This window comes from Vidua macroura, chromosome 1 (assembly GCF_024509145.1).
Source record: "Vidua macroura isolate BioBank_ID:100142 chromosome 1, ASM2450914v1, whole genome shotgun sequence".
Taxonomy (NCBI): Eukaryota; Metazoa; Chordata; class Aves; order Passeriformes; family Viduidae; genus Vidua; species Vidua macroura.
In genome coordinates, this window is record NC_071571.1 from 102,209,074 (window position 1) to 102,226,328 (window position 17,255).

General features: G+C 36.8%; 1 protein-coding gene across 1 annotated transcript in view; it reads left to right on the forward strand.

Moving 5' to 3' along the window:
* Nucleotides 1-1,042: 1,042 nt before the first annotated feature.
* Nucleotides 1,043-17,255, forward strand: part of PIEZO2 (piezo type mechanosensitive ion channel component 2) — a 235,025-nt gene continuing 218,812 nt past the window's right edge. Inside the window, exon 1 of the mRNA XM_053989372.1 lies at nucleotides 1,043-1,098. Coding sequence (XP_053845347.1) covers nucleotides 1,092-1,098 — 7 coding nt within the window. The 5' untranslated portion in view covers nucleotides 1,043-1,091. The remainder of the gene's footprint in view (nucleotides 1,099-17,255) is intronic.

Here is a 17,255-nt window from a genome sequence, read left to right on the forward strand (position 1 = left end):
GAATTCCCCCTGGGATAGGTCCTATTTACTCTATCTTGCAGGTTTTTTATAGTTACAAATGTAGGTGTAAGTCTTCAGTTGGCCTTTAAAGGCTGTGGCTATAAAGAAAATTTAGTAAGTGACAAGAGCAATTCTTACAGGAAAATGAGAAGCTGCTCTTAAGGATTCTGGATTTCACTCAGAAAAACCCTCTATTAAGCTTTGGTGAATTTTTTAGTCCTTGACAGAAATTTTTAAGGCTGATGGTGGAATCATATCAGCTCAGAAATAGAAAATAGGTGCTTCTTACTCTTTGTGCTTGCTAGGCACCATTGCATTTCACATGCTTCTTGGCCAACCTGCAGATGTGGCGTGTATACCCAGAATTTTCTATCAAGGTTATTAGGAGAATCAAATTAGTTATTCAAAACATTGACTAGTTTGGGAAACAAAAGTTGTAGCTATTATATGGATTTGCTAATAGAGAGCCTTTGCAGTTTTGTTTTATAATTAAGGTGGACAGATTTGATGAGGATGAGGACCAATTAATGCATAACTTGTTAGCTCATTCCCACTATTGTTTCCATGGTATTTCAGGAAGTTGTGTCTGGAGAAACTTCTTTTCTTTTGGAATACATGTTTCTGGCAGGGCTAAAGATGTATCTGTATCCAAATCCAGGTTGTTTTGGATATAGCTGAGAAGACTTCGTTGATACAGGTCTCCCTCACTGGGGATACTCTAGAACCCTCTTGATACAATCTTGTGCAGTGTGCTCTGGGATGACCCTGCTTGAGCAGGGAGGTTGGGCCAGATGACCCACTTTGGTTCCTTCCAACCTGACCTAACCTTTGATTCTAAGATTTATTTTAAGCTTAAACTTTAATACCTTTGAAAACATTGTTTAAATAAGTGGTCAGAAGTTGACAAGGTCAATCGTAAACTCAAGTGGTAAATTGTGCCATTGAATTTGATTTTATTAGGCCAATTAAACAATATGTTGTTTTTCTTTTCTCTCATTTCAGCCTGTGCTTTCCGTTACAATGGGCTCTCCTTTGTCTACCTCATCTACCTCCTGCTCATTCCTCTGTTTTCAGAACCCACAAAAGCAACCATGCAAGGTAAGAAGTTCATTGCTTCATTCTTCAGAATCTGTGGTGCACTGAGTACATGCAAAAGCTTTGGTGTGGTAGAAGGTGAAGTCCTGAGTGTTTCCCCCTCATTAAGTGATCTGACTTTTAATACATACTGTAAATTCCCTGACGCTGTCGTTTCACAATATGCTGGCTTTGGTGCCCAAGGACTTCCAGCCGTGCCCCAAATTGCATCAAGGCTGTCTGGTAGCACTACTGGGATTTTTATGGCATTATTTCCTCTGGAATACTGATGTGGTCTGGGTGAAAAATGAGTTTTCAGAACCCTCCCAAAGCCATCCTATCATAGATTGTGCTCTAGGTCTAAATTGGTAGTTAATTATGAGATTTAAATTTGATATCAGATTTTTCATTCAATTGTATTTTAGGTATTTATTTAAACAATTGTCATCCTGTCATTATACTACTGCCTTAGCAAAAATAACTCAAAGGACTTGCTGTTAGAGATGACAAATAACTGCATCAGGTATTCAAGCATTTATGTAGCGCATACAGAGGTGTGCCATTCTGCCTTGTCTACAGCAAGAATGCAATGCTTCTGAAAGGGGTATTTACATTCTGCTGTAATGGGAGAGGAAAGGGGTTCTCTATAGGCCTACAAATGGTTTATATATTTTAAATTACAAAGCTTTGATTGGTATAAAATCATAGAATGCTTAGGGCTGGAAGGGACCTTAAAGATCATCTTGTTCCATGGGCAGGGATGTCACTCACTAGATTAGGTTGCTCAGGGCCCCATCCAACCTGGCCTTGAGCACTTCCAAGAATGGGATATTGTGTCTGTGTGTGTGTAGGTCTATCTTTCTAGAAACTGTTGAGGGTGGTTGTTTTGGGGATTTTTTTTGTGACCAGAAGATGGAAAAGAAAGAGGAAATATTTAAATATTTCAGGTAAAACCAGCCAAACCACCAGTAAATCAGAGTAAAAAAATAAATAAATAAAAATTTACTATAAAAATCCCCAAAACCAACCCAAATCTATGTTTATGTACTTTGCATGTATTTTTCCCCTAAGACTTCTGTCACTCAGATATTTTTTTCCTGAAATTGTTTATTTTGATTAGGTTTTTTAATTTTTTAAACTTTCTAGCTTTCCATTAATTTTTTCTTTTCTCATCATCTCCTGACACATTCTGCTCTTCAGACAAAATCTCTGACCATCCTTACTGTTTCTTGCACTTTGATCTGTTTTCCCAGTTTGTCACCTTGCACTTTACAGTTAGTAAACTTATGAAGTTTCTCTCCACCAAGCTTAAGGGTTTTGCAGGACATAGAATTAGAAATTATTCTGAAATGGATGATGTCAGTCTAGATTAATTTAAATTTTGACAGAAACTTAAAAGGTTAGAAACACTAGGGAAAAACTATTATACTTGCTCAAATAGTTCAGATTATGTTTAAAGATTAATGAGTAATTTTTTTTTCCTTCTTGCCCTCTTAAATATTTAATCTTATCAAAAAGGTTAATTACTAAGTAATATCAATCCTTAAACATGAAGACATAAGTCACTGTCTGTGTCTCTGCCTATGTTCCATGTATTAGTTTCAATCCTAACTGAAGGATTTGTCTCCTATACTCAAAAGAAGTTGGTATTTCGCCTGTCAGCATCTTAAAACTAACCTATGGAACATAGGCAGGGACAACTGTGTAAGACACATTCATTGCAAATATCTTCTTGTCTACAGGAGTAACTTAAAACTTGACCAATTTTTCAAGGGTTGCTAATGGGAACAGTTTTTGAGGCATTTACCTCTTTGAATGTGTAGTGAAGCCCTGTGATTTCAGCAGTAATTTTTCAATATTTATTATCTCTAAAATCAGTAACTGATTTGTTACCTATTTCTCTGGAGCTGACAAATGCACAGTAAATTGTGCAACAGCCTAGTTTCTAATTTCTTTGATTGTGAGATTGTTTATATTAGTGATATTTTTTTTCCTTTGTGTCTAATGTCTACTGCAGTTATGTTTTCATCCTTAATAAAGGCTTGTACATGATGTTTTTATAGAAATAATAAAACATGACAACATAGATTGGTCCAGTCTTGGGCAAATGGCTCATTTAGCTGTACTAAATACCTGTTTTATGTGTCTTTTATTTTTTCCCAGTAAGAGAGGTGAGTTTGCATTAGATAGGTTTTATTTTACCTTATTTAATTTCATATTTTTTGATTAATGAGACTCTGTAGCCAGTCATGATGTAAATTTAAAAAAATTAGGGAGGGAATCCGTTAATTTCACACATGGACTAAGTTTTGGTCAGTCTGCTTATGTTAGTGGCAAAAAGAATGGGTTTGCTTCTGAACTAATTCACTGCTCAGGATGACAAAACTTGTATCTCTGTTGGAAAAAAATGTCACAGCACTTAGATCAATAAAAATTATGTTTTAAAAACGTGTAGATTGATAAAATGATGAACTATAATAAAAAAAGTTAATTCAGCATTATTCTGAGTGTGGCTGAAACGGTAGTAAAGAAATGGAACAATGGAATTTGTTTTACAGATATTAAAGGGTTTGTGATTTGCAATAATCTGCACAGAATTGTAAGATACAGAAGGGTTACAGTAAAAAATTTGGATCACCAAATATAGCTGAAGGGTTTTCAGGAGAGAATTGATCCAAGTGAATATGGGAAAAAGCTTTATACAAACATGATTTTGAGTTTCATGTGAGAACAAATGCCTGTGAGAACGATGTGTGCACTCATCCATTCCACAATGCATCTGTTTTACTAGCAGTCTTTCTACAGTCATCTGTACTTGGTTTTTTGAGTTTCGTACTAACTTTAAGCACCTAACTTGAGTCATCTGATTTAGAAGTTCAAGGCAGTAATTGGGTAAACCTATATATTTACTGAACAGAAGATGGGTCCTAATGGTAGTCCTCAGAATTGACCACTTAAGCCTCAGTGAGTGCAAATATCTTAAATTAGAAGCATAATTTTATACCTCATCTGTGCTGCAAGGTATTAAGACTTCTGGACAAAATAAGGAGCTTAAGTGAAAATTTTTATGTGATACTCATGAAAGAGAAAAAAGATGGTTAACTCCTTAATTGTAAACTCTTGTGCTGAAAAAAACACAGTTGAATGGGTTTTAGTAGACAAGAAAAGGGTACTTTCTATATTACTAAATCACCTGCTCTGACAGAGCTTCAGCTTTAGCTTTTCAAAATTTCCTTAGCTACAGAACAAACTGCTGCCTAAGGCGCATATGCAGAAAGCACCTAAAAATAACTTGAAAAACTCAAACCAAAGAAACCAAATGACCAGTTTTGAGAGTTTAACAGAATTACTCTCTCTCATCAGCCCTGAAAAAGATTCTTAAACTTTTTGATCTTTTCTATTTAAGCTAGCTCTAATAATTTTCATAACAACAATGTTGTTGATGGAAAACACAAATAATGTAGCTAATTTAGGGCTTTTAAACATTCTGTTTTTCTTAAGTGATCTGCATATAGAAAGAGATTCTAGGTTGGAAATACAGATTTTGATTTTGGGAAGACTCGTTTGCATGGTTTTTGTTGCTTACTTTGAACAGAAATTCAATTGAATGTGTATCTTAAGCTTACAAGTCTATTGCTGCATCTGTCCAAGGAGATGTTTTTAGCTCAAGCGGTTGGAGTTCGTGACTCTTTTTCTCATAACACTTATATCACCCACTATTAGTATATTACTGTTAGGGCATTGTAGTTAGACTACTCCAGATAGAGGATAGCTGCCCACCTGGCTGCACCATCTGAAAGTGCAGCAAAAATAGAGATGCATTTTGTGCATCTGAGGTGTGTGATTGAAGCCCTAGTCACCCCTGCGAGAGGCAGAACCTGTACCAGTTCGGTTATATCTGATAGTGTTGATGAGCTGTACACTGCATTTGCCTTCTTCAAAAGAGTTTTCAGTCATGTCTGCCAGAATGGACATTGGACATCAACACACCATGGACACAATAATATGCTGATCTCATTATAAATTAAAATGTGTTAATTGGTTGCAAAGAGAAGGGATATGTTTTAAACCGTGTTTAAAACATGTATTTCAATAAAAAGTCTTCATGGTTTTGGGGAGTACAACTTGAGTTTTGACCTATTCTTTGGTAGATTTATGATACTCTATGGTCAATTTAGATTTAGGTTTATGTGATTAGGAGAAGAGTTTCACCTACTTTTTACCTGCATAATCACAAAGATGATTTGTTCCTTTCTTGGGAAATGATTTATTGCCTGTTATCCTTAGGTGATCAATAGAAAGTACTTTGGGCAGTAATAGAAATGCTGATTAAATGGGTGGGAGAACTCTTTGGAATGTCTTTGAAACCACTGAGTTTCTTTGTATTAGCCCAAAGCATCAGTATGAAGATAATTTTATAAATTAGAAAGTGCTGTTGAGCAATAACAAATGGGATTTCTACTGGATTGGGCACATGTTTTCTTATGAAGATGTGCCAGGATGCTACATAAACATCCTTTGACTTAAAACACTGCATCTCAGCTAGGTTTCTCCACTCCTAACATTATAAGGTATTCTCTTGGGAGTGAACAATGGAGTGTGTTATTTATAATCAGTGGGCCAAGTCCAATAAGAAGTACCTGTTTTTGGAAATTTTAGCAGTGTGAGAGTGAAAATGGAGCCGTATCTTTACATTAACCACTTCCACAAATGCTCTTGCATCTTAAGAGCCCGTGAACATTTTTGTTATTGGTACTGTGTGCTTTCTCACTATTTATGACCAAAAAGTTTTCTTAGGAGATGACTTGGAGCCCCCTTCAACTAAGTGAGAGTGAACTCATAGAAGCATTGGACTGACAGTGTTGAGTACAAGAATCTTTTATCTGTCTTGTGTGTGATAACAAATACTCATGGCTTTCTCACTGCCTCGTAATGCTGTTCCCAAATGGGAGCTCCACTCTAAGAATGGACACTCCAGTGCCTGAGCTGTTTCACTTTTTGGCTTTCACACACTACACTGTAAGCAGGGATTCCCAGTAAGAGGTTGATTAGACAATGTGTCACCCATTTTCATTGTCATGTTTTATATGAGTGCTGGCAATGTTTTTGGATCCAGGTATGGCAGAAACTCAGCAGCGCGTTGATTGAAGACTTGCAAGCAAAGCAGAACCATCAGAGCTGGGGCAAGAATACAGAAGTCAGGAGAAGAAAATAACTAGAATTTTTTTTTAACTTGCAGTTAACTATTTTATTTGGACTTTCTTTTGTGTGGTTATTGATGACATGAGTCCTTGGAAAGATTCAAATGTAGAGAAGGGAAGTGAGTCTTGGTAAAAAGGGCAAAAATTCTTCACAGACTTTTGAAATAAGGTGTTTGGAATAAGACTGGTATGGGATTTTTTGGATAAAGGTGGAAATCATAAATTATACAAGAAAAAGCTAATTTAAGGAAGGCTGACACTATCACAAACTTTTCATTGTCGAAATGAACACTTTTATAGCTGCATTAGATTTTATATTATTTTATTTATTTTAAAGCAATATTTCTGCTGATGTATTAAATAGCATTTGTTTTAGGGAAAGAAAAAACTCAATTTCAATTGATCTGAAAGTGATCTCTTTAGTTATTTTAATGTTTCAAGTTGATCCTGAGCCTATCCCCTGCCCTGGTGATAGTCAGCTTCAGACTAAACAAGACATAGTTTAATTTACTTTGTTTAATTTAACTCTAACCATGACTAAAGAGCTAGATCCAAAACCAAGCTTCCTTTTTATCTTAAAGTATAAGTAAATTCAAATTTATTACACAGAGAAGTAATTTAGAGGTGCAAATAAGGAATTTTGGTTCGTGGCAATTAGTTTGAACATGTTCTTGTTTTTCCCCCCCTCAATTCATTAAGCTACACGGAACACCGATTAATACCAATTTTACTTTATAGAGCATCTGAAGGTTACTTTTCTAGCTGTCCTTTCTGTTCTTCTTTTTTAAAATAATTGAAAGTTAGTCAATTTTCTTTCTTTCCAGGAAGGATGTGCAAAATAAAACTTTTATTATTGTTGTATTTGGAAGGTGAAAGAGTGCAGAAATGGGAATGTAATGGAGAAACAGCATGGTAGATTAGGGGAGTTTGCTGTGAGCTAGCAGTTCTCCTATCTAATGCCACTAAAGTGTAAGTAGAAATTTCTGCCATGAGTTGGAATGGGACAAGCACAGAAAATGCAGTTTAGAACGCAGCTGTGAAGTTGAGCACTGACAAAAGCACTTTCCTGAATGTGCTCACATTCTCAAATTTGGGATCTGATGTAGGCTTACTGTGGTTGTGAAAGGACTTTAAACTTAGAATGACCTTATGTCATGTTTTTAAATTGAGTTAAATAATGAACTTATGAAAATGTGTACAAAATCATATGAAAATAGCAGCATCTTAGAATGATTAATATGATTGAATGTCCATCATGTAGTCCAGTAATCCTAGTTCTGATTAGTTAGGCAACAGATTATGATGGAAAGAGGGTGCTGCTGGGTGTGCCAGGACAGCCAAACGTCAAGAATTTGTTCTCTCTTCTTTGTCCTGAAGCATTAATTTCTCCATCTTAAATTGCCTTTGTTCTTTGCTCTTTGTTCTTTTTAGTGTGCTTTGTATGGAAATGATTAGAGAAGTGTTATGCTTCTATTTTTTTTTTTTTTGTTTGTTTCAATGAGCCTTTTTTTTTCCCTTTTTTTCATTGGCATAATTTGGTAATTTTATGTGCATTGCTACACAGCAGGAAGCATGACTTTCCATCCAAGGCAGGAACCTTCTCCCGCCCTGTTTTCCCTGCAGCAGGAATGGACCAGCACTTGAGGCAGCAAGGTTTTGTTGTGACAATTCTGAGACCTCTTGATTGAGCTCTGTTGAAAGTTGTGTGATACAGAGTTAAAAGAGAATTGAAAATGTTTACAGTGCTGTAGCTTTTCAGCTCTGTCAATGAGCAAGTAGATTGGAGAGAGATTGCAGGGATATTTTTGAATCTGCTTCTACACTAGAGTAATTACATTTCAGGAAGAAGGTAGGAGGTTGATAAGATCTTGGCCGGAATCAGATAATACTAGAGGAGAAAATCAACATGCAATTGTTATGTTCTACTATAAATTAGAGGATGAATGATCCTAATAACCATACAGCCAAATATTTCCCTGGAGCAAACAACTTCTTAAACAATTACTGACTTGTGAACAGTCAGTGTTATTTTAAAATTGGGTTTGGAGGGACTACGGACGTCAGAGAGAGTTAGTCATCACTCTTCTTATGATCCAAAATGAACAGAAAATAATCTTTAAGGTTTTCTTAACCTGAAGTGCAACATAAGTTTAGGGAAACTAGATAGTGACTGAAGAGCTCAAGCATTTGGATGTGGTGGCATTTTCCTAGTAAAAAATGCAACAATCTTTCTAGAACTCCCATCTCAAGCACGGGTGGCTTTTAGTGGTGAAGTCCAGACCTAACTTACTGACTAACAACATTAAGAATAAACAGAGTTTGAAAGGAATGAGTAAAAGGGGAATAATCTTAGAGGTCAGAAGTGGTCAGATGAAATAGAATTTGCCAGAAGTCAAGCTGAGTTAAACTCTTCCAAGGAAACTGAAACAAGGAATAAAAATGTGTTTATCTATATGAATATAAAATAATTAAAAGTAAGGATGAAGTAGGAATTAAATATCATATGGGTATGCTCAAGATTTTAGACAGGATTGTGTGCTTCAGTTTTGAATCAGGGCAATGGTATTAAACACAGAGACAAAGGCTAAAGTACCACCTGGGAAAAAGATTGGAAAAAGAAAACCTACTGTATGTGAGGAAGAAGTAAGACCCAAGGAGTTTAAATGTTAAAGTTTTAAAAAACTGCATAATCTCCCTCCTAAACCTGAGTGTGATACCCTAAATTGAAGAATGAAAATATTAGCTCAAGTACAGAAAATAAGGGGAAACGCTCTTGCGTGAGAACACTTGTGATATGAACTCCTGTGAACTTGTATTTTTTCAAATTTTGGAGTATATTCATAAGAGAAGAATAAATAAATATCTTGAGGTTACTGGAAAAAAGAGATTAAATGAAAATGTCTGTTCTAAAATGGAGTTGTGCTAAGCAACCTAGATAATACTTTGGTAAGGTTGATTCAGATTGAGTCCCAAGAAGCTGATGCTAATGTACACAAGTAAGAAAAAAACAATACATCTCATATATCTTAAAATAGATTTCCTACTTTTTCAGTCTGCAAAGAGAAACCATCATTTTGGATTTGGATTTGAGGAGAAGGACTTTTTGGGTTAAATGGGGTTGCTGGCACACCATCTAGAAACTGTGTATTCATGGTGGACCAGAGATAGTTTTCTAGGTTTCAGGCTTCTAATGAACAGAGTGAACCTAAAGACCCATCTAACTTCAAAGTGGGATATAATGCTTTTATGAACCAGAATATATCCTGTGATGATGGAAGTAGAATAACCCAGCTGATGCCTCTAAACCCACATTACTGAAATCACTTGCCCAATGTATCCAGAAAACCTGTATATAAATGGTAAGAGTCAGATGGTTTGTTGAGGTTTTCTGTCCATGTTTTGAGTAGTTTGGGGAGGGTTATTTGGTTTATTTTACATTAGGCTGAATTAACAATTGCCAACTTGAAACTGTCTGGTGGTTTGGTTATGGAGATGGACAATGTTGGAACATTTGGAGCATTACTGTGGTCATCAGAACTGTTTTCAAGTGTTCAACAGTCAGAAGAACTGCATATTTTCTTAGAGGATTATGATTTGGTTTGGAAAACAAAAGAGTAAGAAGAATATCAAACACATTTTGGGCCTTCCTATTCTCATCTCTCATACTCCTTTATGTTAAACAACCAAGTTTATCATGCTTTCTTACAGGAAGGGTACAAAAGTCCAGTAAACTATTAGGTACATTTTTTTTATTATTAGGGCTGACCTGTAGGTGAGAGGAATTCCAATAAAATCACTGTAGTTTTTCAAAAGCAGTGCAGCTGTTCCCATTCACTCCAATTCTATTGCCTTGTTTGAAGGCAGTCACACTACAGTGAGTCACATCCTGAATCTACCACAGCAGATGATGTCTGAAGCATTAAGAAGTGAGCCTTTGACTGTATTAGACAGCAAGACAGGTGGTGGCATTAGCTTGACTTTTCATTGCAGTGTCTTGGCACTAGCTTTTTGCTATGAATTACTCTCTGGAAGTACCAGAATTTGTCCACTGAGGTAGACACTATTCAAAATTCATACGTAATTTATTTTTCTTCTGTGTTTTCTCTTCTCATTCGACCTTATTTCAAATAGGTTCTTGTCAGCAAGAGATTTGCTCCTCAAGTTAAGTGCTAAGCATAGATTTTATTTTCTTTTACTGTGAATTTCATCCTCACACATGGAAAAGTATGTACTTTTGACAGGAGCTTATTATGACAGAAAAGAATACTGCCTTTAGAGCACAGTAATTGGTAGATATTAGGCCTCTTTTATCAGATGTCATAGCTAAGCCTGACTTCCTGTGGATGCTCCTGTGTCTGTAATGGATTTGAATGCAGAGTCTGCATCCCCAGGAATTTGGGAAGCCTAAAGTAGAAATCTAGATTGGTGTTAATTCTTTGCAGATCAGCACTGTACTTCCATGTCATAGTGAGCCTCAGAGACAATCTCCACTGTAAGAATACTGAATCCTCATATTTTTATTTCCTTCTCTTGAAATCATCTACCTTCCTTTCCATTTGTTAGTTGTATGATTTAACAGGTCTTTTTTGTTGTCACCTGATCTGTGCTCCAACTGCTTTGATCCTTTCACAAGCACAGAGCTACCCTTGCTAAATGGCTGAACAAGAAACTAGGAGGGTGTGACACATAGACACTGTTTATGATTTTTTTTTTTTCTCAAAGGGTTCAAGAGTTAAAGGAGAACTAGGTAGCAAAGTCTTGATTGTTCATCAGTTGTATTTCTGATTGTTCTGAGAAATCTTTTGGTGCTGCAGTGATACAGGCCCTGGCATCTTCAAGCACATCAAGACAAATGTCTATGTAGTTTGTGTAGATGTGGTGCTCCACTCAGCCCAAGGACTTGTCATGCCTTTATGGGCAAAGAAAAAATGCTGGACTTGGAACCCATTCCTGAAGACAGGAATATGGGGCTGCTGTTATCATGGAATCATTTACGTTTGAACAAACATTTAAGATCTTCTTGGATCTTAAATAATCCTGCTTCTAGTGCCTGTAGGGCACAGCTATCCATCATCTGACTGGAAGGTGCTTCTCTTAATTTCCCTGGTTTTTGCAGTACTGGTCACCAACAGAGGCACAACTGACAAGGAAGGTTTTCAAATCATTGGCAACCCGGTAGGTGAAAGAAGAATGTCCCCTCCTCCTGCTATCTCCATTGTCTGAAACATATGCAAGCTGTCTGGAGTTGCAATCACAAGGGCTGAATTGTCAGCAAGAAAACTGCTCATTTATAAACTCTTACAAAGCCTGGATTAAATTTTTCATGATAATGGCTTTTGTCACTACTGTTTATATTTGAATGACAGTAATGTGAGTTGGATTTTTTTTCATCAAATAAATAAATAGTGTTCAGCAGGCTGCTCAGGGCTGGGAGTGGGGAGACCATGTGTATGTGGAGCAGGAGGCAGGAACAAGATGCTGATTCATTTATCTTTCCATGCCAAGAGCAGCACCTAACTGACAGACTGACAGTAAGCAAGAGGTTGTCCATCAAATATTTAGGATGTGGACATTTCAAAGGGCTTTTAAAGGCCCCCACAAACATCACTGATCTGACAGAGGACAAAAGGTTTTGGAATGTTTTCTTTTTTCTTTCTAATGATTTGTGTGTGAGGGCTTATCCTGCTATTTCAATTGCAGCTCACTGCCATTATGTTGAGAGAGAGATGCCACAAATACTTGAAATTGAGTAGGCTTTTTTGTCAACACAGAAGAATAAAATGTGCCTTCATAGAAAGCACCCCTTTTTCAGTTCAAGGATATTTAAGCTGGTCATATTTTGCTCACTGCTTTGATTTCTGCAACTTCCGTGGATCTGGTTTATTGCATCTGTCTTAACTAAAGAAATGTTTTCTGGGAAATAAATAGTTCCATTACAAAGATGTATTCTTGTAAGCAGCTGTTTCACTGTAATGGGAGCCTTAATTGAAAGGATTATTGCAGCAAAATGTTTCCTAGTTGTTTGTCTTGGATGATGATCCTTGGATAAAGATACGATATAGTAGCAAATTCTAAAGACGAATGATATCTGGTTTGCTTTCTGCTAGATTTTCAGGGTAGCTAAGCCTGAAGATCAGTTCACTCCCCTGGGACCAAATCTGCTGACCTTATTTAGGGAAAACTCCCACTAGCAGTGGGAAATTTGCTTCTGTAAGCAGTGCAGGAAGTGCCCTGTAATATATTAAGAAACCAAGTAGGCCCATAAGAAACCAAACAAAAGGCATTTAAAAGCATTCCCATTACTCTCGGAGAGAAGGAAGCAGAAAATTAATATGCACATGCTCCCTAATTAGCATTTAAACCCTGGTCTTAATGTGATTTAGAGGGAGCTGTGAACTCTTGAAAATGAAGCTGTTGGTGCAGATGCAGAGCTAGGTGTGCAGTTTCTCATTACTCAAATGTTTCTGTTCTGCCTCCGGATGAAGCAGAGAACTTTAAAACACATCCTCCTCCCCACCAGCAGATTTGTTAACATCCTGTTCTAATTCAGAGCAGAGACCTAAATGTAGCTCTCCTGTGTCCCAAGTGCTCTTGGCTAACGGCGCCTTTTTGTTATCCCTACTTTTCTTCAAACCCCTCTCCCTAAATTTTTGATTATTCTTGCAAAATGGAGCTGCTACAGTACTTGGTGCCCTCCAAGAATCCCCACAGTCATGACCTTCATCCAAGGGAGTTTGATAATCTTGAGCTGCTCAAGGTTTTCTTGAGTTGTGTGACAGTGTCATGTAACAGGCTTGTGAATCTTGTGAAATAGTAGCAGCAACTTCATAGATACGTAGCTCTTCCCAACCCAATCTCCAATGCCCTAGCTTTCCATCATTCCTCATGAAATGTTCATCGTCATCATCATCGTTATCATCATCACCACAGTCAGTACAAAGACAGTGTCTCTTAAATAGAATAATTTTGCTTTGAAGAAGTTAAAAAACTCATTCAGGTGCAAAATATCAACTTTGAATGTTCTAACCCACAAAGCTTATTTTGTTATCTTGTTTTCATATGTAACATGCACGACTCAGTTTGGTGCTCTTTGTCATTGTAAGAAAAACCAGCATGCCTCATTTAGTGGTTTTCTTATTATTATTTTAAATATTATTTAAATAACAGGGCTTAGTAGAGCTTCAGAAATTCCTCACTTTTTCAGACCGTTTCAGTATAATCTTGCTTCATGTATTGGCCAGGAAAATAAGTTAAATCTCTTCTAAAATCTCTCAGTAAAGAAGAGCTTTTTACAGAACAAAACCCAGAAAGACAGGGAATGAAATTTTCATCACAGCTGTTCAGTACTTGTCTGGTATATATTCTGTACATTTGTGCAGAAGAACAAAATTAACAAGTAAAAAATCAGATTCAGTAAGTTTGATAAGCGAAACCATTTAAGAACTGAGAAAACAGTTTTTAGCATTTTATTGCTATTTTCATTCAGTTTATGAAAAAAGATTGATTGTAGAAAGCAAGAAGTGGGAATCACATAGGTTTCATTGTGTTAAGCTAGGAGAAAAAAAAAGCTTGAAAATGAGTGAAAGGACAAAGGAAATCATAGAATTTTTTGTCCAAAAACTTCATTTTTCTTTTTAATAAATGTTGTTAGGAGAATTTTAATAAGTGGTTTGGGCTTTTTTAGGGGGAGTACTTGTGAAGGGGAATTCTCTACTGTTCATTCTGATAATGTAATATGATTCTTGAAAGAAGAATCTAAATAAATTTATGCCTACTCTGATTTTTTTTCCCTTTTTATTGAGGGAGATATAAAAGAAGATGCAGCAAAAAATAGTGGAGCAATTAAAGTCACACACAGAATGGTCTCATGTAAATGAAGCTGTAAAATAAACAGTAGCTACAACACACAATCCTTCAATTTTTACTTCATTTAAAAAACTCGGTCCTTTGTAAAAACAATGAATTGGTCTGCAAGGAAACACAAGATTAGTTAAACTTACCTTTTAAATCCTTTCTTTGTTAATTCATAAAATTCTGTGGCAAAGCTGCTGAGGTCATTGCCTTCCCCTGTCTCACACAGGGCTCTAACAAATTCTGAGCCTGTTCTTTAATTGATCTTTCTGGGTGCCCCGTGATTAAATTCTGGGAAATTACTGAACTATGAGTCACGTCATAAAAACTAATTAGTGGTTGGTTGACAGTTTGTCTCCCAGCTGAAGCCTCCAAGTTTCTCTTAATACCACATCAATATATAGGTTATTGCTGGCAAATGGCTTAAGTTTATTTTGTAGAAGAATGTTGTACAAAGTCACAAAGTTTATGTTGGATAGTGCTGCCACTAAAACAGCTTTGTTTGAATGGGGCATACTGTCCCTCTTGGCATCATTTCACTGGCCCTAATGCATTGAAGCATTTGGGTTAGTGGGGAAAACAAACTTTTGAAATGAAGACTTTTTAAAAAGAAATAATTTGCTATTGAGTTTTGGTGTTGATGCAGCTTTGTCCTTCAGCAGCTGCCTTTTGCCAGGATCAGAAGCATGGTAGAGGAATTACTTCTGCAAGGTGGCACTGTTGTGTGCTCGTTCAGTGCAGTCCCTTTTTCGTTCTCCTCTCCATGAGGATAAATGACAGGAGACACGCTGCACGGATCCTTTGGGATCAGGTTCTGGTACACAGCAAGCGGAACTCCAAGCTGGGGAAGGAGGGCTCTTATCCTGGATGGGTCTTTGACTTTTAGGTAAATGATACTGTGGTCCAATAGGTTTGAGTATTGCCTGGCCTGATACTGCAGGTGGTGTCCAGGTATTAGCACTCTAGTGGGGTGACCTTTGCTGTGTTAAGTGTGTATCTTTCAACAGAGAAACAGGACTAGAGAGTTTGCAGTGGGAAACAACTTCAAACCTGAATAAATAGTAAAAATTTTCAGGTGAAGGGGGTGGGCAATTGAAGACTTTTTTTTTTTCCCCCTCCAGAAAGTGAATGCTGTAGTTAAATAATTGCTAGTGGCATATTCCTGAGCACAGCACCTTTCTAGAGGAACATTTTTAAAAATTCCCTCTGGAAAAAAAAATAAAGGCAAAGAGCTTCTGCGTTTGAGGATTCAGTTTTAAATATAGTAGATTTTAAAATCATACTATATGTAAACATAACAATATAATTTATACATAAATTATTAATGTATAGATCAATATTTTTATGATAAAATTGCAGAATCCTCAGTTTACAGACAGTGCTATAAAAGCCAGTGTCCTAGGGGAGTTGGTCCATTATTGTTACTAGAGCAAGTCCAGTTCAGAAAGACAAGGGGCTGTGATGGCAATGAGTTATGTAAGCATAAAGCTGATCATATGTCACCTAATGCCTCCCATTATATAAGTTTATAACACAGAATGAAACCTTCTTTTAAAGTACTTTATTTGAAATAGATGTGCTGAATGTTATTTCTCACACTGGCCATGAGAAAATAATGTGACTGTCTTTGCAGCTTTTCTCTGAAATTTAGCTATACAATTCTCTGCAATACAGAGAATACTGATATAAATAATATGAATTTTAGCTACAATACTCTCTGCAGTACAGACACTCCAAGATAGAGAGGGGTTGCCATTCACCATTCACGTTGCACAGGAACCAAAGACAAACCTCACACTGCAGGGCTTGGGAGAGCAGAGAGTGTCTCCATCAATTGTTTTAGCTGTGAATCCCCTGAGTACTCACTAAACTAAATTACTTTGTACTTGTAGAAATGGTCTCATTATGATATGATCTCCAGCTCCTCATCTGAAGCAGGCCTTAATAGTGTTTTGGTTTGCTGTGGCTGCTCAACATGCTCTTGTCCAGCCGCTGGATATGTCAGACTGTTCCAGAGAGTGTAGTACACCTATCACTACCACTCTACTTGCACTTAGTCCTATGTTTTTGTTTGGGTTGGTCATATATATTTTAGATTGGAAAAAACACTAAGCTATTACAGTTCATTATTATTCATAACAGAGTTATTACAAAAATATGTAAGGTGCTGTGCGGTCTCGTAGGCCAATGTACTTTCTGCTACAGTCAGTTTAGTAATGAGATATGGTTGAGAACATCAAATTCATCACTTAAAGGGGTGTTTTAAATTCATCACTTAGAAAGGTTGCTTTTTGTTGCTTTGGTGCTTCCAACTGGATGTTTATGGATGGCATGCATTTAGGCTTTTAGGTTGTTTGCATCAAGTGCCCTGGAGGAAAGGCACAAGACATCTTTATTGGCACACCTGCATGGTTGTGGGACATCTGTAATGCCATAATATAGCCAGAAGTGATGATCACATAGATAGGTACAGATGCTTTCCTGTAACTTCCAATTCCATATTCCTTGCATAAATATAGAAAACTATAAGCATATTCTTACATGTGGTATCTGTGCAATAAAATTTGAAGAACTTAATGAAAGAAACTAGTTAGTAAACCAGTAATGAAAACCTGAACGGCTGCACAACAAATAAGATCCATGTGAGGAAGAGCATTGCTGCATGCTTGGAGGATGCTGCTTGCTCCAAAAAAAAATTGTCATTGTCCTGACTGTGCCACAGGGTTGCAGATGAGCTAATTTAGGGAATCAAGGAGGCTGGTTTCAGATAGTCCTTCTGAGGTGAAGCTACTAAGGCAGTGTTTCATTGTGTGCAGATGCTTTGCTGAACAAAGTATCAGTCTTTGTGTATGTAAAAGGGTGATTGCATAGGTTTAATGTTCTACCAGAAGAATTTCACCTAGGTATTTGTGTGAGGGTTTTTCCTAATAAACTAATCCCCAAGAAAAATCCATATTCCTTTTATTTCCAAATTCTTTAGGATACATGGATTATTCTGTAGTCATTCCACTCTGGAAAGTTCTTCCACTTAAAATCACAAATGTGGAGCCACACGTGAGAGAAGGGACTATAGAAAGTGCTTTGAATTTCTCTCTCAGTGGCTGTTCTGCTCCTTGGGTTGTGTGACTT